A 20,922-nucleotide genomic window follows, 5' to 3' on the forward strand; every position below is an offset into this window, starting at 1 on the left:
AATAGTTTTTTAAAGATCCCACAAACTATTTTTTTGCGTTTATCCAATACATTTCTAAAGATGAGCCTTATGGCCCACCTTTTACCAGAAACTACGCAGGCTGTAATAGTACCCTGTGAATATTTTCTCTAGAAATAATTATGTTTTTTCCCACTTTCTGAAAGTCGTGATAGTTAGGAAAACTATCTTTGCTCATTGATTAAGCAGGCACCTCTGCACTCAACAACGCTGGAAAAGTTTGTCAGCACCCTCTAGCCCTGGCATCTTGGCCAAACTTGATTCAATATAAACTCTTGAAGGGCATGGGAGGACAAGCTGGGAATGAGCGGCGCATAATCCTATATATCATGCAAGTAGCCCTTCTCTCCTGCCCTCAGCAGAATTCGAATACGATTTCAGTAAGTCAAAAACAAAGGGACCGGGGTCAGACCCTGTTAATAACACCGACCCCTATAAGAGAGTGGTTTGGCCAAACTCATAATTAGGTGATTAGGGAATTTTATTTAAAATTTTCGGATCTGGAACACACAGTAAGGAGGAAAAACACAAATGTGACTGTGTTAGGTCCTGTCTTCCGGTGCATATTTTAGGGGGCTGTGTGCAGTGCCGGATAAAACCCTGTGGGGGCCCCTACGCTGTCTAAATTTCGGGGGCCCCTCGCTAATCATCTCCTAATAAGCTTTACATTTTTACCAACCAACAATTTTAATAAACCAATTGTATTACACAAAACTAAACATTACACGTATGTAGTTTGCACCATTTTATTTTTTACAAACTGGCAGCTGACAGAGGATGAGATTATCAGAGACAAACTCTTATGTGAATCTGATGTCTGTGGTTCCTGTACTTTAAGTTGTTAATGGGTACATTACATTAATACAATATTTTCTCTATAGAGTCTTTAATGTAAAGTTTTCGTTTTCTTTGAGTCGATTCATTTTTTCTATCTTTTGGAAACAATTTAAGAAAGCTTGATTTTAATTTTCTTTCAAGATCAGTTAAATCAATATTATTTTGATCCGTTGTCGCGGGGCCCCTAGAGGAGTGGGGCCTATAGGCCCATGCCAACTTTGCCTATTTGGTAATCCAGCACTGGCTGTGTGGTATTCATTCTGACGAGTAGCTTTCCATTACTTGGTTCTTCACTTGGCATGTTGGAGTGTAATTTTAAAATCAATAATTAACATGAACTGCTTGCAAATTAATGTGTAATGAAGCTGCATAGAAAATGTGACAGACTAAAATTAATGTACGCGTTTGAAATGTGCCCACGGGGAGTGGCCACCAATGTATTCGATGATTAATGAAATTGACTAATAATGATTTATTAATGTACTAATATATGATTCTGTATTAGCCTTAAGAGTTATATGTTAAGGATTTGCAAATTTAATCGTTAGGCCCTAGTTAGTAAGAGTATGGGCCTAGCTGCCTAGTCTCATATTAAATGTGTTTTTCTAACGTGCAATGTGCTGCCTCCCTGAAGGACACAATGCTGTACTTTTCCAAAAGCTAGAGATGTGTGTAACTGTAGTAAATTCTTTCTCATGAGACCCGACTTGTTCAAGAAGACATTCTTGTTGACAGTGTAATTCGCAACAGGAACAAGGCCGCCCAAACTGGTAAAGACAATGGAGCTACTGACTGATGCCGTGCGTGTAACTTTTTCTACCTGCCATTTTACCCGATGAAGACGTAAATCACAGGAGCCAATGAACTGCATGAGAACTGTCTTAGGTAGATAATTCTAGTAAGGTGACTACTAAATCATTGGATGGAGAAAATGGTGCGCTGGATGCTGACCAATGGGAAATTAGAGACTTGTCTGGAAAATTCAATTTAACGGTGTGTCACAAGGAGAAATCAGCCATTACCGGACTTCAGCCCCTGCCGTTACCTACTATCCTGAGAGACTTTTGTCTTATTCTTTAAACCATCCACTCTTGCCCCTTTGCCTGATAATTTTACTTCTCCTCCCTATGAGGGAAGAACTTTGCCCTGTATGCTGAGACTTTGCTGTTCTATCCTGGCTGATGGCGAATCGACTAATGTCCTGAGGACGAAGACTGATTCTGTATGCTGACCCATTACGGAGGGTAACTATATGATGATGAAATTGTAATTGTGTGTTTGCCTTTTCATTCTAGGTACCAACTGCTATTTTGACAGAGGCCATAGTTAAGATGTTTTCTAAATTTGTGTTACCAAATTGTTTTGCATGAAGCCCAACATGCTGATGCTAATTCGAGGTTATTGAGAAGTCCCTACTATTGAGTGCAAATAGACAAATGATGGAAATCCTTGCTTTGTTGAATCTTGTACTGATCATACTCTGCTGAATAGATACATGTTGACTCCGTGTTTCGTTTGAATGTTTATAATCTTTGCTTTGCTCAAATCTTATTCGAGTTGCCACATTATAACGTTGCTGATGTGTTTTCTGGTATTGAGACTAATAAACCTGCTAGTAGATTGTAACCAATGGGGAATAAATATTATAAAATTTTACTACACTTGTGTGGTTATTCATGGCTGAAAGGTCATGGTGTGACTAAATTTCATTTATGCACTTGACTAATTTGTTTTGCTTTGTTATGGTGAATATTGATGAGGTTATTAGCCTAGTGATATACATGTTGTTGGAGTGTGGTTATTATAATCAAAATTAACATGAAATATTTGCAAATTAATGCCTATTGATGCCGCACAGAAATTGTATTACTGTGCTTTTACTAAACGCATGTTTGAAATGTGCTCACGGGGAGTGGCCATCAATGTATACGATGGTAAATGAAATTGACTAACGATGAATTATTAATGAACTAATGTATGATTTTGTACTAGCATCAAGAGTTATATGTTAAGATGTCGCTAAACATTAATAACTAGGCCTTAGTTAGCATGAATCGGGGCCTAGCTGCCGGTCTCCTATTAAATTAGTTTTTCTAACGTGCAATGTGCTGACTTGCTGAAGGACATGTAGCTGTATTTTTCCAGAAGCTAGAAGATGTGCGTAACCGTAGTAAATTCTTTCTCATGAGGCTCGACTTGCTCAAGGAGACATTCTTGCTGAATGCAACAGTGTAAACTTGTAACAGGTACAAGGTCGCCTGAACTGGTAAAGACAATTGAACTACTGACTGAGCCTGAGAGAATAAAAGTTTGTACCTGACATTCTACCCGTTGTAGACGTCAATTTCAGGAGCCAATAAATTATGTGAGAACTGTTCTAAAGTGACAATTCTAATGAGGTAATTACCTGATTAGTTGACAGAGATAATGATGCACCAAAATTTGCCCAATTGAAAATAAGGGGACTGTACAACAAGTTTGATATAATACTTTGACACAAGGAGAAATCAGCCATTACGTGCCTTTGCTATTATCTGGACTCTTCGTGGGTCTGTCTTAAAGACTTTGCTGTTTAATTCTTCGAAGCATCCTTTTCTTTGTCCTGCCCGATTCATACTTTTCCTCCTTAAGAGGGAAGTGTCCAATATTGCCTGTCTTGCTGAACTTTGCTGTGTTTCCTGGCTGATGGCGAATCAACTGATGTCCTGAGGACGAAGACTGACTCTGTATGCTGACCCATTACGGAGGGTAACTATATGATAACGAAATTGTAATTGTCTATTTGCCTTTCCTATCTAGTTACCAACTGCTACCTTTTGATAGAGACCATAGTTGGATGTTTTCTAAATTTATGTTGCTAAATTGTTTTGCATGAAGCCCAACATGCTAATGCTAATTCGAGATTAGTTAAGGAGTTCACTAAAACTGACGCAAATAGACAAATGACAAATTACTTTGTTGAATAATGCGCTAATGATACTCTGCTAAAGTTAATCCATGTTGACGTTGTGCTTTGTTCTAATGTTTATGATCTTTGCCTTGATGAAATATTATTCTAGTTGCCACATTGTGACATTGCTGATGTGTTTTCTGGTTTTGAGACTAATAAACTTGCTAGTAGAGAGTAGCCAATAGGGAATAAAATAACTTAGATTTTGCTAATTTGTGTGTGGTTATTCATGGTTAAAGGGTCATGGTGTGATCAAACTTTATTAATGCATTTATCTAGATTGGTTTACTTTGACATATTGAATATTGAGAACATTTTTGACCTAGTGATTTATATGCTGATTAGTTGTCTCGTCCTAAGGTGTTTTCAATCAGGGTCAAAAGATTCCTTGGCCTAAAATGAGTCCGAGACAAATTAAATCATCTAAGATGGGACGCGTTATCAGTTCTGTAAAGATATCTCGTCCTAAGGTGCCTCCAATCAGGGTCAAAAGATTCATTGGCCTAAAACGAGTCCCAGAGTAAGTAAATTACCTAAGTTGGGACTCGTTAACAGGCATGGTGCTGGACTGTGTCTACTCAAGGTGATGCACGGGAGCCTCCATTGCTGGTGAGGAAATTAAGTTTACAAACGTCTTGCATACAGTGAGATAATTCCCTATTGAGTAGGATGCGGCTTATGCTTGAAAAACACTTTTTAGGTGACAACCTGTGGGTGCTTCATTGTTATGGGTAGCTCTATTTTCGAGACACAGAATCAGAGCACATCAACACCTTTGCATATGCAATAGGTTACAAACATTATCTGTCACATTCTCCTAAAACACACCATTTAAATGAGCAACTTCATTTTTCAATGTGGGTTCCATGGCTCAAGATGACCATCTGTCTACTGCATTCCCTTGTCTGTTTTTCATTGAGTCTAGTTTTTTTCTTAATTTTTCCGACATCCGTGCTATTAATGTACATACTTTTTTGGCATAACACACCAATCAATATTGTTTTTCAAAGTGTTCAACTCTGGCACCTCCACTGCCCCCCTTTGTCTAGCTATTTTACCTTTTGCTACCATAAGGCCCAATCTGTGAAAAGTTCTCATGTGTTTCTATAGAGTCATATTTTCCCAGACATCAAGTATGAAGAGTTTGGAATTGGGAAACGAACAATGGACAGGTGCTTCACCCAACACTAGAATCACTCAATCTAGCACCATTGGCTCAGGAACAAAATGAGTTACACCTACTGAATATTCTATAACAGTGCAGAAATATATTAGTTCAAGCAAGGGCTGAATCTATGAATAAGTCCTATAAAGTGAAATGAGCTCGATTCTGCAATTTGTGTTAGACAAATGATTGCCATCCCTCTTCCTCCACCCTATCCCAGGTACTACCCTACCTTCTAATTTAGCTCAATTTGGGACTTTGCATAATTCGTTCAGGATTTACCTCACAATTGGCAGGTTCTGAAGATCTTGGAATCCGAATCCTTACTTGTCTGACAGACTGATAAAGGAATTCTTATTGGAACTTTTTAGGGCTTACCCCCCAGTTAGGAAACCCCAGATAATTCAGAAAAAAAATACGGTCCTGGCCCAGCTTATGAGGGGACCCTTTAAACTAATCCACAATGCTGAACTCAAGTATCTATCATGGAAAATTGCTCTTCAATTAGCCCTTATGTCGGCTAGAAGGAAGAAGGAAATACCTACATCTGGCTGAACTACTAAAAACCTTCTTATCCCTGTCTTTCTAGAGGTGTGACAGGGTATCAAAATGCAATTAATGTACATATGACGAATCTAAATGATAACCATTTACAAAGTGGGCGTCTAGTGATTATCACTTTGCTGACAGTGAACAAGAAAGGTTACTCACCTGTAATTCTAGTTCTCTTCCAGGGGAATTTTCAACAGTCATAAGCACTGAGAAGTCCTGCGCATGTGTTGGGGTCCTGGAGAACTTCTAAAAAAAGTATGCATATATTTATAAAAATAATTTGTACCATATTACTTTATATATATGTTTATAGCCTAAAGAGGGCTAAAAATTTCCAGATTTAATTGAATTTTCATTTGAAAAAGAAGCTACCTGCATAAACATGTGTCACTATGTAAAGGTGACCATAGAATATCTTTCACAATTCTTTTTTTAAAGGAAAAAGAAAGTGAGTATGAGACATTGCTAGCCAATAGGCTGCAATGCAAAGCATAGAAGATGAAACTGGCACTGTGCCTTTAAGAACCTCACAGTTTCCCCTGTATCTCATCATGCCTCACAGGTGAAAGTTAGGTCAGGTAATTTTTCGATAAAGTAGGAATTCTGGGTAAAGCGACTTTTTAGAGTTGTATTAGTTCATGTCCAGGGAGGTGGGAGGATTGTTTATGACTTTGATGAGGCTTTCCCCTCAAAGGGAACTAGGATTAAAGGTGAGTAACCTTTCCCTCTCTTCCAGGGGATCCGCATCAATAGTCATAAGCAGTAAATAGAACAGCAAGTTCATCCCACAAAAAGGCGGACATGAAACAAAAACAGCACCAACCACCACCGAAAAGGTTCCTTAAAGAAGCCTGCCCTACTTAAGTGCCTGCTCTGGTGTCTGAATCTAGACAGCAGTGTCTAGTAAATTCATGAACAGATCTTCAAATAGCTGCCTGACAAATCTCTGAAATGGGAACATTCTGAAGAAGAGTTATGGTAGCAGCCTTTCCCCATGTAGAATGTGCTTTAGGACTATATAAACAAGTGGTACACTGTTTCAACGAAAGAAAAAAGAGTAAGACAGAAGCACAGGGGACCCTAAAGTCAGAAGCAAGAGCCTTCACACATCCAACTGGATGTCATGCTTCATCATAGGGCATGCTACTCGTAAGACTGGCGCTGCAATGTCTGACGGGCTCCCCTAGAAGGTGGCACTTTTCCGGAGATCTTTTCAGTGCTTATTTGAGATGACTAAATGGGCACAGCCGCCTCAAGACATCAAAAAGAGGAGAGTAGATCAAGAGAATTAAAATTGACTCAGAACCCCTCTATCAATCATAAATGTAATGAGTCAGACAGGGGTTAAGGCCAAGATTAAAAGAAAAGAAGGAGTGTAGTGAGTACAATGCTCAACCACTCACTCAGATAAACAACATTGAGGGAAAAGCACCATTATGTGAGTCCCTCTCTAATAGGTCAACATGTTTCGCGTCTAGACGGTCCCAGGGGGATCCAACAACGCTTCTTTAGGACCAAAACAAAATACTTCTCCTAAAACAGGGTACATAGAAATCTAATATTGTCTATGAATGTCAGTCACTCTATCTAAAGTCACTTACTTTTCTAAATGCTGTATTTTAAATCATTACAATACATAGTAGTCACCCTTTTTTTGGTACCACTCACTCAGATAAACAACATTGAGGGAAAAGCACCATTATGTGAGTCCCTCTCTAATAGGTCAACATGTTTCGCGTCTAGACGGTCCCAGGGGAATCCAACGACACTTCTTCAGGACCAAAACAAAATACTTCTCCTAAAACAGGGTACATAGAAATCTAATATTGTCTATGAATGTCAGTCACTCTATCTAAAGTCACTTACTTTTCTAAATGCTGTATTTTAAATCATTACAATACATAGTAGTCACCCTTTTATTGTTCTGTACCATGAGGTTATAAATGGGTCTGAATTCCTGTTATGGTCCTTTCTTTTGAACCAAAAAGTACCAGGAAAAAAATCCCACTCCTTTTTGATATGAAGGAAACTCCTCCACTGCATTTTCAAGCAGTGAAATGTTCAACTCCTTCTGTAATAGATCTTGTTGATATTACAATGTTTTGGTTGGACTAAGAGGTGGATGACGGTATTCGAAACGTAGAGAATAACCAGTCTGCACAACATTCAGAACCCATCAGTCTGTAGATATCAGCAGCCACTCTGAAAAATGTGTTACAATACTTCCTCCCACCAGTGTGACTGACTGGGGGAAGATGTGACTCATTGTTTGGTAGGCATTTGTCCCACTGCAGATTGTTTATGTTGGCCTCCTCTTCCCCTAGAGGATCTGTGTTGATGGTATGCTGGACCTGTCATAAGTCCTCTATCTCTTTCTAATTGTTTTTTCTTTTCTAGGCCCACAGCTTTTAAGGTGTCCAACTCAGTCTTTATCTGTGACATTTTATCACTTGTGTGAGATCCAAACAGCGTGTTCCCTCAGAATGGCTGCCTCAGTATTCAAGATTCCGTTTCAGGTTTTAGATCTGTAAGTGGAAGCCACAAGGATCTCCTAGCACAAATGCCATGACAATAACCATGGGTGGATAAATCCAAAATGTCAGCAGCTGAACCACTGATCTAATTTGATATCAGCATTTCTTCAGTGGTAACCTCCTGAAAGTCTTGCCTGTCTTCCTTAGGAAGTTTATCTGTACACTTTTTGTGGGGAGTCCCAAAAGGATCTATTGTATCTTCCGTAAAGGGCATAAGGACTTGCTGCTTTCATTGTAATAGCCAAGGCACCCACATTTTTCTTTCCAGAGAGTCTTTTTTTCCTCTCCTTATCTTGTGGTACCGAGGAAGATGGTGCCACTATATGTGACTTTCTTGCTGCAGCCACAATAATCGAATCCCATGGTGGGAAAGAAAGAAAGGATGCTTGAACTTTTTTAAGAGCTTAGATGGAGCAGTTTTTATAGACGCTGGTGTTTATGTAACAACTGCATTGCAGGTTCAAGAAGACCTGGGACCGGAGGGAGGAGAGGTCTTGATGATGCTCTTTTATGTAGGGTCTCAAAGATGACAAATGTAGATGTAGTAGGAGCTGACATAGGAGTATTAAGTTTTGTTGCACCTCTTACAAGCACCTCATTAAAAGTTGTCAAATCTTCAATTGGTGAAACTCTTGGAGGTGGTGTGTTAGAAAGTGTCAGAGAAATCTCTGATGGAAGAATTGCGAATTTAGCTGAAAAGGCAGAGCTCAGTGCTCCAGGATCCTGTTTCCAGGAGCCGGGAAAATAAACCAATCTAACTGTCACTTGTGAGGCATGAGGAGACACAAGGGGTATACTGTGAGGTTCTTAAAGGCACAGTGCTAGTTTTCTGTTCCATGCTTTGCTATGCAGCCTATTGGCAAACAATGTGTCACATTCCCTTTCTTTTTCCTTTTACAAAATTTTTGTGAAAGATTGTCTAGGGTCACCTGCTTAGAGTGACACATGTTTTTGCAATTGCCTTCTAATTGGTTTCCTTTTAAAATGAAAATTCAATGAAATATGGCAATTTTTAACCTTCCTTAGGCTGCAAACATATATATAAATTACTATGGTACAAATTCTTGTTATACACATATGTATACTTTTAGAAAAAGTGCTCCAGATCCCTGCACGTGGGCGAGGCTATTCAGTGCTCATTACTATTAATGAGGATTGCCTGGAAGAGAAACTTAACCTGATCTCAATTTTCCACCACACCTGGGACAAATTTAGGCCTAACATTTCTGCATGCGTATAAAGGTGTCTTGTTGGTGACAGTCCCAATCTAGTTTGGAAGAGGGAGTGATGGTTTGTGTGTTCAGCAGACTGTCTCATGGGTGGAAGATGGTTAAAGAATGGAAAGGCTGTATAAGAATTGTGAAATAATTATTCTACTTCATTTATTCATACATTGAGAGATGTGTCTGTGAATGAGAACACAGTCAAAAAACCTTACCTTCACGGAGTTTTGAGGAGATCTTGCTGGATATGAATGACAGGCCAGCATCCTCAAAGACACCCTTGAAATCTTTGCCATTCCCCATCGTGCAGCCGAGGTCGTATTCGTTCATGGCCTGGAAAACCTGTAGGCACCCCACAAAGGGGTTTGAGTAGATAAGAGAACGTCTACAAAGGAACAAACACTCATGCAAGCAATAAATTGTTTGGTTATCAGAAAGACCTTAACCAAATTCTTTCTGGAAAAAGAGCTTGACAACCGTTGCTCATCTATTCTGGATTCTCCACCCTCTACTCTAATATTTTCTTAGGAACCTATCATTTGCTTGCGGCCAACAGTTCACTGGATAACTGGTGTTTTGCATGTTGTGATTTCTACATGCACGTCCTAACGATCACCAGACAAGGCTATTTGGGATTAATATAGTATAATAAATTATGGGGAAGTATTTCAACTGTATGATGTGCAGCCTTGAAGATATCACTGTTTACTTAGGTGCCTTTCTTATGTCAACCCAATTCCCTAAGTCATTTGCCCTGCCAGAGCGGGGTGTCCCATATTAGATGTCTCTGCCAACCTGTCCTTTTTTAGAGACTCACACCAACACATGAAAGGGATAGCAGTAAGAGGTGGCATCCCTTGAGGAACCCTACCCCTATATAGTATTGAAAGCAGGCCCTAGATGTCTATGGCTGCCAATTTCAGGCTAAATGCCTGGTTTTCTCTATCTCAAAACAGCCACTCTTTTATGGAGAGAAGCTGTGCAGCCTAGTAGTACAGCTGCAATGTCAACTATACCCAGCCCACCCTCATAAGGTGATTGCCCACACTTCCTGTGGACCACCCTGGGAGGGTCTCCAGCCAATAAAAAGCTTGTCAGAGAGGACTGAAGTGTGGAAAAGAAATTAGGTGGGAGTCTGTATGGGTATTTCTGAAGTATAAACAGTAGTTGTGGGAAACGCTACCATTTTGAATAAGGTTCCCCTTTCTATAATGATGAGGGGGAGTTTACTTCAATTGGCCATGTATGCCCTAACCCTTTGACGTTGGGTGGTCATATTAAGATTCCAGCTCATGTGCTGGTCCCAGGAGACAAGTGTGATGTACTACGGTGCGGCGTCGGTTTTCCAGGGATCTCCAAACCACACTCCGACCACTTAACGTGGTTATGCTCTAATTCACTCTGAGACCCGATACCCTCACCATATATCTTCAACTTCTGCAGTAGGCGTGGAATAGGCTCAGTGGGTTTCTGCATATAGAGCAAGACACTGTCTGCGTATAAAAATATGTGATCTTCAATAACATTGTGCCATCTTATTCCCCACACTTGTCCATCCCGCCTAACCCCCTCCTCTAGGGGCTCCATTATTAGAGGGAACAGAAGGTCCATGAAAGTGTTACCTTCAGCCGTCTCAGGCAGTGGCTAGCACCTCACCAGAAAGCCATTTTGATCTGGGTGCACTAGGATGTGAGTTATCCAAACTAGCCTTTTTGCCAAGGGATTGGCACAATGTGAGACTGATTTATCTGGCTCAGGTACTACTGCAGTCATAGTTCTGCGAAGATGCCAGGGTGGCATGTTGATCTTCAGGGTTTCACTGAACATAGAATATGGGGAGTCAGCTTGGAAGAGTTTTTATTTCTAAAGACTTGAATGGGGAACTCATTGGACCCCGGTGCCTTTCATGTGGACATTTCTGGCAATGCTTCACATAACTTTTCCTCAGTGAGTGGTCAATCAAGCTCCAACCTACTTGTGGTTGACAACACAGGACTTAAACGATCCCTTACACCTGGATGCATTGTCTCAAGCTGCCCAGGTGGGCGAGAAGCATACAGGGTTACAGTGTCATAGGTCCATGATATGAATCTGTTTCTCATGTCCCTGAAGGCCAACCAGAGCACAGGTTTCCTTGTGTTGTTGTCTTGTCCCCACGCTCGTGGAGTTTATGTTACAAAGCAATCCATGCTCACTAAGTCAGGACAGCCAACCGATGCTTCACGTCTGACCTACACACTCCTAGCTGGTGCAAAGTTTTGTTGTCGAAGGAACTCAAGTACCGGGCTTGTAGTTGGGCAATTTAATCCTCAATAAAGGCATTTTCCCTATCTTTGTCTATCTTTCAGCTCAACAAGTTAAGTAGGATATCATTTTGCTACCAAAGTGACTTTCAGTGCTTCCCATTGGGAGGCTTTTAAGGACACCGATCCCATGTTCAGGTCCAAATAGTTATCAATTTCATCTCAGAGGAAGCTTAAGAACTATGGGCCTCATTTACGAGGTTTTGGCATAGGGCAGTGCCACAAGGATTCTTGCCATGCTGCCCTGCGTCAAAAGAAAAAGGCAGGAATGCATCATATATATGACATATGTTCCATTCCTGTCCTTTTCCCCTGTGCTGGCACACAAGGGGCTGCCATGCGCTGATGCAGGCACCCTTGCACCTTGGTGCAAAGGTGTCTGAGTTGCAAGGAAGATTGTTTTTGTGCAGAAAGGGACATCTTCCTGCACAAAAACAATCACAAGGGATGTTACCCTCTTTCTATGTGCCATGCACACATAGAAAAAGGAACAACAAGCAGAAATAAAGTATTTCTTCCCATTGCACCTCCCTTATGCCCCTGGGGTGGCGTAGGCTTTTAATCTGGGTATGTGTTGAATGCCATGGATGTTATGTGGGAACACCCACCGTAACACCCATGGCACACCTCTCTATTGCAGGGTGAGGCAACAAAACGACTTGCACTTCGTTGCCTCAGTCCATATCTAAGAGGGCATGAAAAGCCATGATTTTCGTTGGCGTTGTAGCTATGGCCCTGCAGTGTGGGTCGCCAGGCCGTTACTAAAAGTGACATTCCGGCGGTGCACATACAGACTTGTAAATAAGCCTCTGAATGTCTGACATCCATCTCATGGGTAACCAAGACTGACCACACAGTTTTCCTCTAATGACCCTCAATGTAATTTCTATGGAAGAGTGATGAGATAAGCAATGCAACCGGGTACAGGCACCCATTACCTCCCCCATTTTTACCAGTGGACTGAAGAATGAAGAAATAGCCCAGGCTAGAGTAGTTCTGATGGGAATGTGAATAGAATGTATATTCAAGTGCCATTTATGCCAAGCATTCCTAAGCCTTAGTGGTGCTGACCTCTCAGAAATAATTGTTGATTGCCAGTGCAGTGTAGCTGATGTAGGATCCCTATCAAAATCCATGAGTGCATTAAAGTCACTTTCCACGACGAGTCTTGCATTGGGAGGCTCAACAAACAAGTGAAAAAGCTCTTCCAGTGTAACATCAACAAGAGTTGGGGAAGATATACACTAACTATAGTCCGGATCACCCTTTTTAGCTGACCCACAATTCACACTAAAATCCCCAGGTGGTCACTGTGTGTCCGTTGTATATCCATTACCACTAATGAAAAGAATTTGTGTAGCAGCACAGACACCCACCTGGATCCTCAAGTGAATCCTGCATGGTATACTCTGTTATATCTGTGTCTGCTTGAAAGACACAATTGGTGCCAAATAGGTGTGTCTCCTGCAGGAGAAGAACTGCGAGGGATAACCTTTTGACATAATGCATAACTACCCCACTTTTAAATCTATTGTTCATCGCATTACTGATTCATGACACTTATCTTATAATCCCTGGCATTTTTCACATCCATTATGTCGGTCTATATCAATCAATCAATTAATCAGTTATTTGTAAAGTGCAGCAAATCACCCTTGAGGGTCTCAAGGCATTGGAGTTGCTAGCTGCTGTGTGATGCTCAGTTCATTTGAACAACCAGGTCGAGTCCTTTCTTGAATTGCAGGAGAGATGAGGTGGCCCTGAGGTGCAGGGGAAGGTTGTTCTAAGCTTTGCCCACCAGATGAGAGAAAGAACGTCCTCTGCTGTTGGCTCAGCAGATCCAGGGGGTTTCTTTGAGGAAGTGGGAGGTGGATCGTAGGTGTCTAGTTGGTTGGTGGAAGGTCATACGCTGGTTGATGTATGCTGGTCCTATATTGTGCAGGACTTTGTATGCACTAGTCAACATCTTGAACTGGCATTGCCAGAAATGTCAGTGTAGCTTCTTAAGGTGGGGTGTGATGTGGGTCCACCTTGATAGGTCGAGGATGAGTCTTGCAGCTGAGTTTTGAATTGTCTGTAGTCTCTTTAGGATGTGGTACTGTTCCTATTCTGGGACTGCCTAGTTTTAGGGCAGAGCACTGCCGATTGTGGGCGACTGAGCCGGTCCCACACCTTCTGGAAACTGTTGGCCTGACTTTCAGCTAGCGCACAGTGCCTCTCACTGGTTGCTTTGGTGCTGCCAGTGAAGCGGCAGTGCCGGCAGGAGAACGGCCCTCTAGTGGTCCAAGGAGATGTGCAGCAGCAGTGGTTGTTCTCAATGCGTTTAGGATCCAGGGTTCAGACGTCAATGGCGGTGTACCTGCATGGAGTGGAAGAGCCATGGTTCCTGGTGCTGGGCGCAGTCCAGGTGCGGACGGGCGCAGACGGTCTTTCCTTTGGCACATCAGCTGCGCACATCCACACTGCAGCCTCTATAAATAGTCCTGGGAGGTGGAATGGATTAGGAGAAGGCAGGGAGCAGAATGTAGTAGGAAAAATGTCAGGAGATGGGGGTAAACTGGCAGAATCAGCAACAAAGCTGGACAGAGTTCACAAATGGAGGACTCTTGCAGAGTCCTGGTTCCCAGGTCAGTGACCTGCAGTGGAGGGGAGACCGGCATACTGACGCAGAGAACAATGGCCTGTTCACTGGTGCTGCGCTGCGGCCTCTATACCTTATCCTGGGAGGTGGAAGGGGCTGGGAGGAGGCGGGAAGTGGGAGGTAGCTGGAAAAAAACAGCCAGAGCAGCAGGAAAACTAGCAGAATCAGCAACAAAACAGGACACAGGTAACAAACGGAGGACTCTGGCAGTCTTAGTTGTCATGAAGTGACCTGCAGCAGCGGGGGAGCGGCACACTGACCCAAACGTGGAGGGCTTTGCTCCTCTAGTCACTCATAGGCCAGTTCAGGAGTATCAAAAGAAAAAGAATCGTCCTTGATGTATCACTTGCAGCTGGGCCGGTAGTGAAACATATACAGAAGTTGCATTGCACGAAGTGTCCGTATCACTTCACCTAGAGACACATGCTTCCATTGGCTACATGTGGGACGCAATTAATAGTCATTACTTGTACACCACATGTCTGCCACGTATACCTATTGTACTGTATATAGGATTCTTGTAAATAATTTTTACATGTATACTTATATATGTTTGTAATTTTTTAAAAACATACACCCACATTACCCACAACCCTTTACAACAAAAAAAAGAGACCAAGCACAGAGAGACAAGCAAAGAGCACACACTCAATCAGAGGCACAGAACACCATCACCCATACAACATCCACGCACCTCACAGTATACACCCGACACATTCCCCCCAGGAAATGGAGCACTGACAGAACCTGCACTAGAGGGGGGATTCATGTGGGCTGGGGGATAGCTGACAACAGGTCTGGCTCCAATTGGGCACACAGTTCTTGGATTGTGTCACGATCAAGTCTGTATGTGATGATAATGTGTCTGCCCTCCATTGTCGACAGGTCCATCAGGGGTCTGTACACCGGAGGATACCGCCATCTCATCATCTGCCTCAGCGGTTGTAGCCTATGGAGGAGAACGATGAGCAGAAGGTCATGTTCCACAGAGATGGCACAACTGTTTTTGAATCAATGTCACAGAAGCAGTGTGTGAATTTGAGAGTCAGTACATGTGCCAATATGTGCTGTGACGGAGCTAGGTGCCATGCCATGTGCCCCCCTGAAATGGCGGCTGCCTGACCTGTGAGGAGGGACAAGGGGACATGAGGTAACTGCGCTGGCGTTGTGCTGCGCCACGGTAGGCAGCCGATGACCACTGCGCAACTCCGCATTGGTAGTCATTGGGCCCTATGGGTCCAGGAGCCAATGGCGATGTACGCAGGTGGTGACGGTACGCACAGCCGTGGATGTCACCGACATTTTCTAGCTATTCACTCAGTTGCTACCTGACCATCAACAGGAGAGGACCTACACTGCAAATGCTGCTGTGACCTGAGTCTGGAAGCGACAATGGCTAGAGTGCCTGGGGAAAGGGCCCCTGCCTTCACTGCAGAGGAGTTGGAGACACTGGTGAATGGGGTCCTCCCCCAGTACACATTACTCTAAGGTCCTCTAGACAAACAGGTGTGTACACTGTGAGCATGATGTGTGGGCAATGCCTGTTTGGAGTGGTGTGGATGTAAGCCACATATTGTGGGGTGCTAAGGCATCCTGACCAGACTGCTGCATGAGAGGTGGCCAGTGTATGTGCATCAGGGCATGGGTGGGAATTGGTGGGCAATGAGTATGACGGTCCAGACGGGTGGGTAATTACATTTTCCGCTATCTTTTCACACTAGGTCAGCGCCCACCAGAAAAAGGGTATTTGGCGTGCCATCGGCAAGGAGGTGCGGACCCTGGGGGTCTATCACAGGCAGAGCACCCACTGCCGCAAGAGTAGGGAGGACCTGCGCCGCTGGACCAAGAAGACGGCGGAGACCCAGCTGGGGCTGGCCTCCCAACGTGGAAGGGGTGCCCGTCGCACCATTACCCTCTGTTGTTCCGCATCCTGGCGGTGGCCTATCCGGAGTTGGATGGGCGCTTGAGGGCATCACAGCAGCTACAAGGGGGTGAGTACAGATTCTGATTCCTGACTTTGCGTGCTTTAGGCAGTAGCTAGGTAGTGGATGTGGGCTGTGGGTGCCCCTAGGCCAGGGCGATCATGGCAGGGTAGGTCCCTTGTGTGCAGGATCTGAAGCACTCCTACCCCAATGGTCCAAGTGGCCAACTACTACTTGGCAGAGTCCTGTGGGTGTCAGGTGTGCAGATGCTAGCATTAGGCATTGTACCCCATGGGCTGGTGACTACTTTAGTGACTGGTTGGGCATGGCCTAGTGCATAGGGCTGTTCCCTGTGTGTTGTGTCCGCCAACGGTAGTGGTGTTGCTGGCACTGACCAAGTGTATCCTCTGTCTCTCCCCCACTTTTTGTTTCGTCACCCTGTCCTTGTGTGCATTAGCATAATCTGGAGGAGGAGCAGAGGCACCAGCGACAGAGGGTGCTGCATCCCACATGGCCAATGAGGGCAATTCCACTGAGGGTGAAGGCACCAATGGGACGGAGGGCGATGGGAGCTCAAAGACGGGGACAGGAGGGGATACCAGTGACAGCTATTCCTCCTCCAATGGAATCTCCCTGGCGGTGGCAGACACCTCTGTGTCCACCCCAACAACAGGTACAGCCGCCACCCCCCCCCCCCCACTAGCACTGCCCTCCCAGCAGCCCCTCAGCATGTTTCTAGTGCCCGCTCACCCAGGAGGGTGGGCATCTCCTTTGCCCCAGGCACCTCAGGCCCTGCCCCAGTCAGCCCTGTTGCCCTCAGTGAGGAGGTTATTTACCTCCTGAGATCCCTCACTGTTGGGCAGTCAACCATTCTGAATGCCATCCAGGGTGTCGAGAGGCATTTGCAACAAACAAATGCATACCTGTAGGGCATTCACTCTGGCGTGGCGGCCCAACAGAGAGCATTTCAGGCTCTGGCCTCAGCACTGGTGGCAGCCATTGCCCCTGCGTCTAGCCTCCCCCTCCAACTTCCTCTACCCAGTGCCAATCCCCTCAACCCCAGCCTATCCTAAGCACACCTTCAGACCAGCATTCACCCAAATTAATACACAAAAGTGGCTCAGGCAAACATAAGCACCACACCTCATCTCACAGGCACTCACACAAGCACCATGCCCATGCATACACAGCAACATCCACTACCTCCAGTGTCCCACTCCTCCTCTTCGTCCACCCCCCTCCCAGTCTCGTCTCCACTAACATCTGCATGCACTACATTTTTATCCACTACCTCCATCACCAGCACGCCCACCACAACACACCCCTCACGAGCAGTCACCACCCCCACAACCATGCACACGTCCCCTGTGTCCTCTGCCAGTGTGTCTGTCAGCCCTCTTCCCAAAGTACACAAACGCAAGCAAAACAGCCATCCACCTCACAACAGCCTCCAGCCCATGCACCTTAACCCAAACTCAGCAGACGTACACCTCCTACAACCACTACCTCTTCCTCCACTCCCACACCCCCTCCATCTTCCCGTCCCAGTGTGTATAAAAAGCTTTTCCTGGCTAACGTTGACCTCTTCCCTACGTCTCCCCCCGACCTTCCCCTAGGGCCAGGATGTCTAGACCCCAGGCCAGCACCTCAGCCACCAACTTGGCGTCCGGTTTGGTGCCTGCAAGACCGAGAGGATCGAAGGGGGTACCCGTCAGGGCTGGCAGTGTGCCACCTACTACTGCAAAAGAGCTTTCGTCTCCGCCACCTGCCAAGGGTAAGAAGGGGCCAGCATGCAGCACGGACAAGATGTACGACCCACCCAGCAAGGCCTCATCCAAACAACAAGAGGACAGTGCCAAGGTCCCAGCAGCGTCTAACAAGGTGGGGAAGGTAACAAAAAAAGCAAGGGAAAGGCACTTCAGGGCTCAGAGCCTCCAGGTGAGGGATTGGTGACCACCATTTGTACTGACAGGCCAGCAACGTGTACCACGGTAAGCATCGCCGCAACTACCACCCCCGCCACCTGCACCGCCATCTGCACGACCACCAGCACCGCCACCTGCACCGCCCCCTGCACCGCCGCTGCTACAACGACAGTCAGCAGCATCTTCCCCAGTGGGCATCCGAGGTTGCTGGAGGCGGCCTGGTGTCTCCCTCCACAACTACCAGCACCTGCACCACGGCCAGCACTGGCAGCATCTCCGCCGCAGACACCGCCGCAGACACCACCGCAGACACCGCCGCAGGCACCGCTACCTGCACCGCCATATGCACTGCCACATGCCTAGCTGTTGCCACTACATCGGACATCAGCAGCATCCCCAGAGGGCAGCCATCCGAGGCTGCAGGAGACGTCCTGGACCCTGCACCCACCACTTGCGGCACCCCCACCAGCACTGGCACTACCAGTAGTTTGCAGCCTACATCACCGCAGGATGGAGTCTGGCTCTGCATCCATGGAGTATCATGCTACCTGTTCCTTGCACATCTCGTGCCTAAGACACCCAGGTGAGGGAATGTGAACTGCCACACCCCAGGTGCAGCATCACTGGGCACACAGCCCCCTCCAGAAGCAGTGGAGAGATGCATCCACTATCACTTTCCTTGGCAGGATGAAGCAGACTGGGCACAATGCCCCCTCCAAAACCAGTGGAGAGGTGCATCCACTATCACTTTCCTTGGCACGATGAAGCAGACTGGACACCAGGCCCCTCCAGAACCAGTGGAGATATGCATCCACTCACCCAATCCTTGGCAGGATGAAGCACACTGGGGACAATGCCCCCTCCAGAACCAGTGGAGAGATGCATCCACTATCACTTTCCTTGGCAGGATGAAGCAGACTGGCACAATGCCCCCTCCAGAACCAGTGGAGAGATGCATCCACTATCACTTTCCTTGGCAGGATGAAGCAGACTGGGCACAAGGCCCCTTCAAGAACCAGTGGAGATATGCATCCGCTCACCCAATCCTTGGCAGGATGAAGCACACTGGGCACAAGGCCCCCTCCAGGACCAGTGGAGAGATGCATCCACTATCACTTTCCTTTGCAAGATGAAGCAGACTGGGCACAAGGCCCCCGCAAGAACCAGTGGGGATATGCATCCACTCACCCAATCCTTGGCAGGATGAAGCACACTGGGCACAAGGCTCCCTCCAGAACCAGTGGAGAGATGCATCCACTATCACTCTCCTTGGCAGGATGAAGCAGACTGGGCACAAGGCCCCCTCCAGAACCAGTGGAACATGTCACCCACCTGGGAGACTGTGGATTTGCACTCCCCAGGAGCAAGCAGTGGACAAACCACCCACTTGAGAGACTTGAGAGACTGTGGCTTTGCACTCCCCAGGACCAAGCTGTGGGCAAACCACCCACTTGAGAGAATTGAGAGACTGTGGCTTTGCACTCCCCAGGACCAAGCAGTGGGCCAACCACTCACTTGAGAGACTGTGGCTTTGCACTCCTCAGGACCAAGCAGTGGGCAAACCACCCACTTAAGAGACATGAGAGACTGTGGCTTTGCACTCCCCAGGACATCGCTGTGGGTATGTTGCCCCCTCCAGGAGCAGTGGCGTAGTACCATCTTCCGGCTGAGTTGCCCCCCCCCCCCGAGGTGCCTGTGTTTTTTCGACCTGATGCCCCTGCAGTGCTCTCTCTGTTTTGAGGAACGAGTCAAGTGTGGGCTTCGCCCATGATTTTTTGGGCCACTGGTCCACGGACATTTGCAATAGACAGTGTATGGCCCTCTGTACATATTATAAATATTTCTATAAACTGGTATTTACAATCGTTAACTTTATATGCATTTTCAAAATATCAGCAATGTCGTTGGATCTGTTAGTGTGTATGGTGTTGTGGGTGAGGGTGGGGGTGTTGCATGTTGCATGTGTGTGTCACTCTCTTTTTCCTCCCCCCGCCCCTGTGTGCTAGGTGGAGTACTTACTGTTGTCGTCGCCACCGTCTTTGGTGTTCCTGGTAGATGAGAAGGTAAATCAGCATGGGCAGGACCTGCAGTTCGGGCTCCATGGCATCCTGGTTCTTCATTGACTGGCCAAAGGTGAGTGGTTCCCCTTCAGTATACTGTTTCCGCTGTGCTTTTGATGTCGTTGGTACCGCCCCAGAAAAGCTGGCGGATTGGTGCCTTGTAATACGGTGGGCGGTACATTGTCTTCTGCCTGTTTGTTGGCAGTTACCACTGCGGTGTTTGTTGCTGGTCAGAGTTTTAAAGTGGCTGTCTATGTTGGCGGTTTCCGCTGTGGTCGTGATCCCATTTTTTTTAATGCCAGCCTGTTGGCGATATTACCGCTGCTTGATCACTGACCGTCAGGGTGGTAATGAGGGCCTAGGTCTAGAATGCTTTTATACAGGTCTGGGATAGCAACAAAGGAACAACAATTTTGTTGCCATGATGATCAAACTCTGGTAGCAGGTGCAGTGAGACGGGTACCGAAAGTAGTAGTGGAAGAGAGAAAAGATGCAGCTGCAGAGGTGATCATGGCATCCAGTTTGGTAGGTAAGTAAGTAAGCAGTGGTGAAGTGTGGAGAGAGGTAATAGTGAGGGAGAAGGCAGGAGCATTAGGGGTGTTAGCAGAAGAGTGGTAGAGGGACTGTCCTTGAAAGCAGCAGTATTAGTAATGGTGGTGGTATGAGTGGTGGTAATGAAAGAGATTGCAATATTAAAAGTAGAATGAAGGGGCAGGGGTGAGCTGGCAACCTTATCATTTGGCAGTGGAGAGAGTATGCATCTAGTTGTATATATGCCAAACATTGAACTAG

The 20,922-nt window shown here is 45.6% G+C and overlaps 1 protein-coding gene across 1 annotated transcript in view; it reads right to left on the minus strand.

The window, feature by feature from the left end:
• Positions 1-20,922, minus strand: part of LOC138301475 (complement C4-like) — a 685,953-nt gene that overhangs the window by 461,846 nt on the left and 203,185 nt on the right. Inside the window, exon 16 of the mRNA XM_069241987.1 lies at positions 9,495-9,621. Coding sequence (XP_069098088.1) covers positions 9,495-9,621 — 127 coding nt within the window. The remainder of the gene's footprint in view (positions 1-9,494; positions 9,622-20,922) is intronic.

The sequence above is a fragment of the Pleurodeles waltl genome, chromosome 6 (assembly GCF_031143425.1).
Source record: "Pleurodeles waltl isolate 20211129_DDA chromosome 6, aPleWal1.hap1.20221129, whole genome shotgun sequence".
NCBI classification, from domain to species: Eukaryota; Metazoa; Chordata; class Amphibia; order Caudata; family Salamandridae; genus Pleurodeles; species Pleurodeles waltl.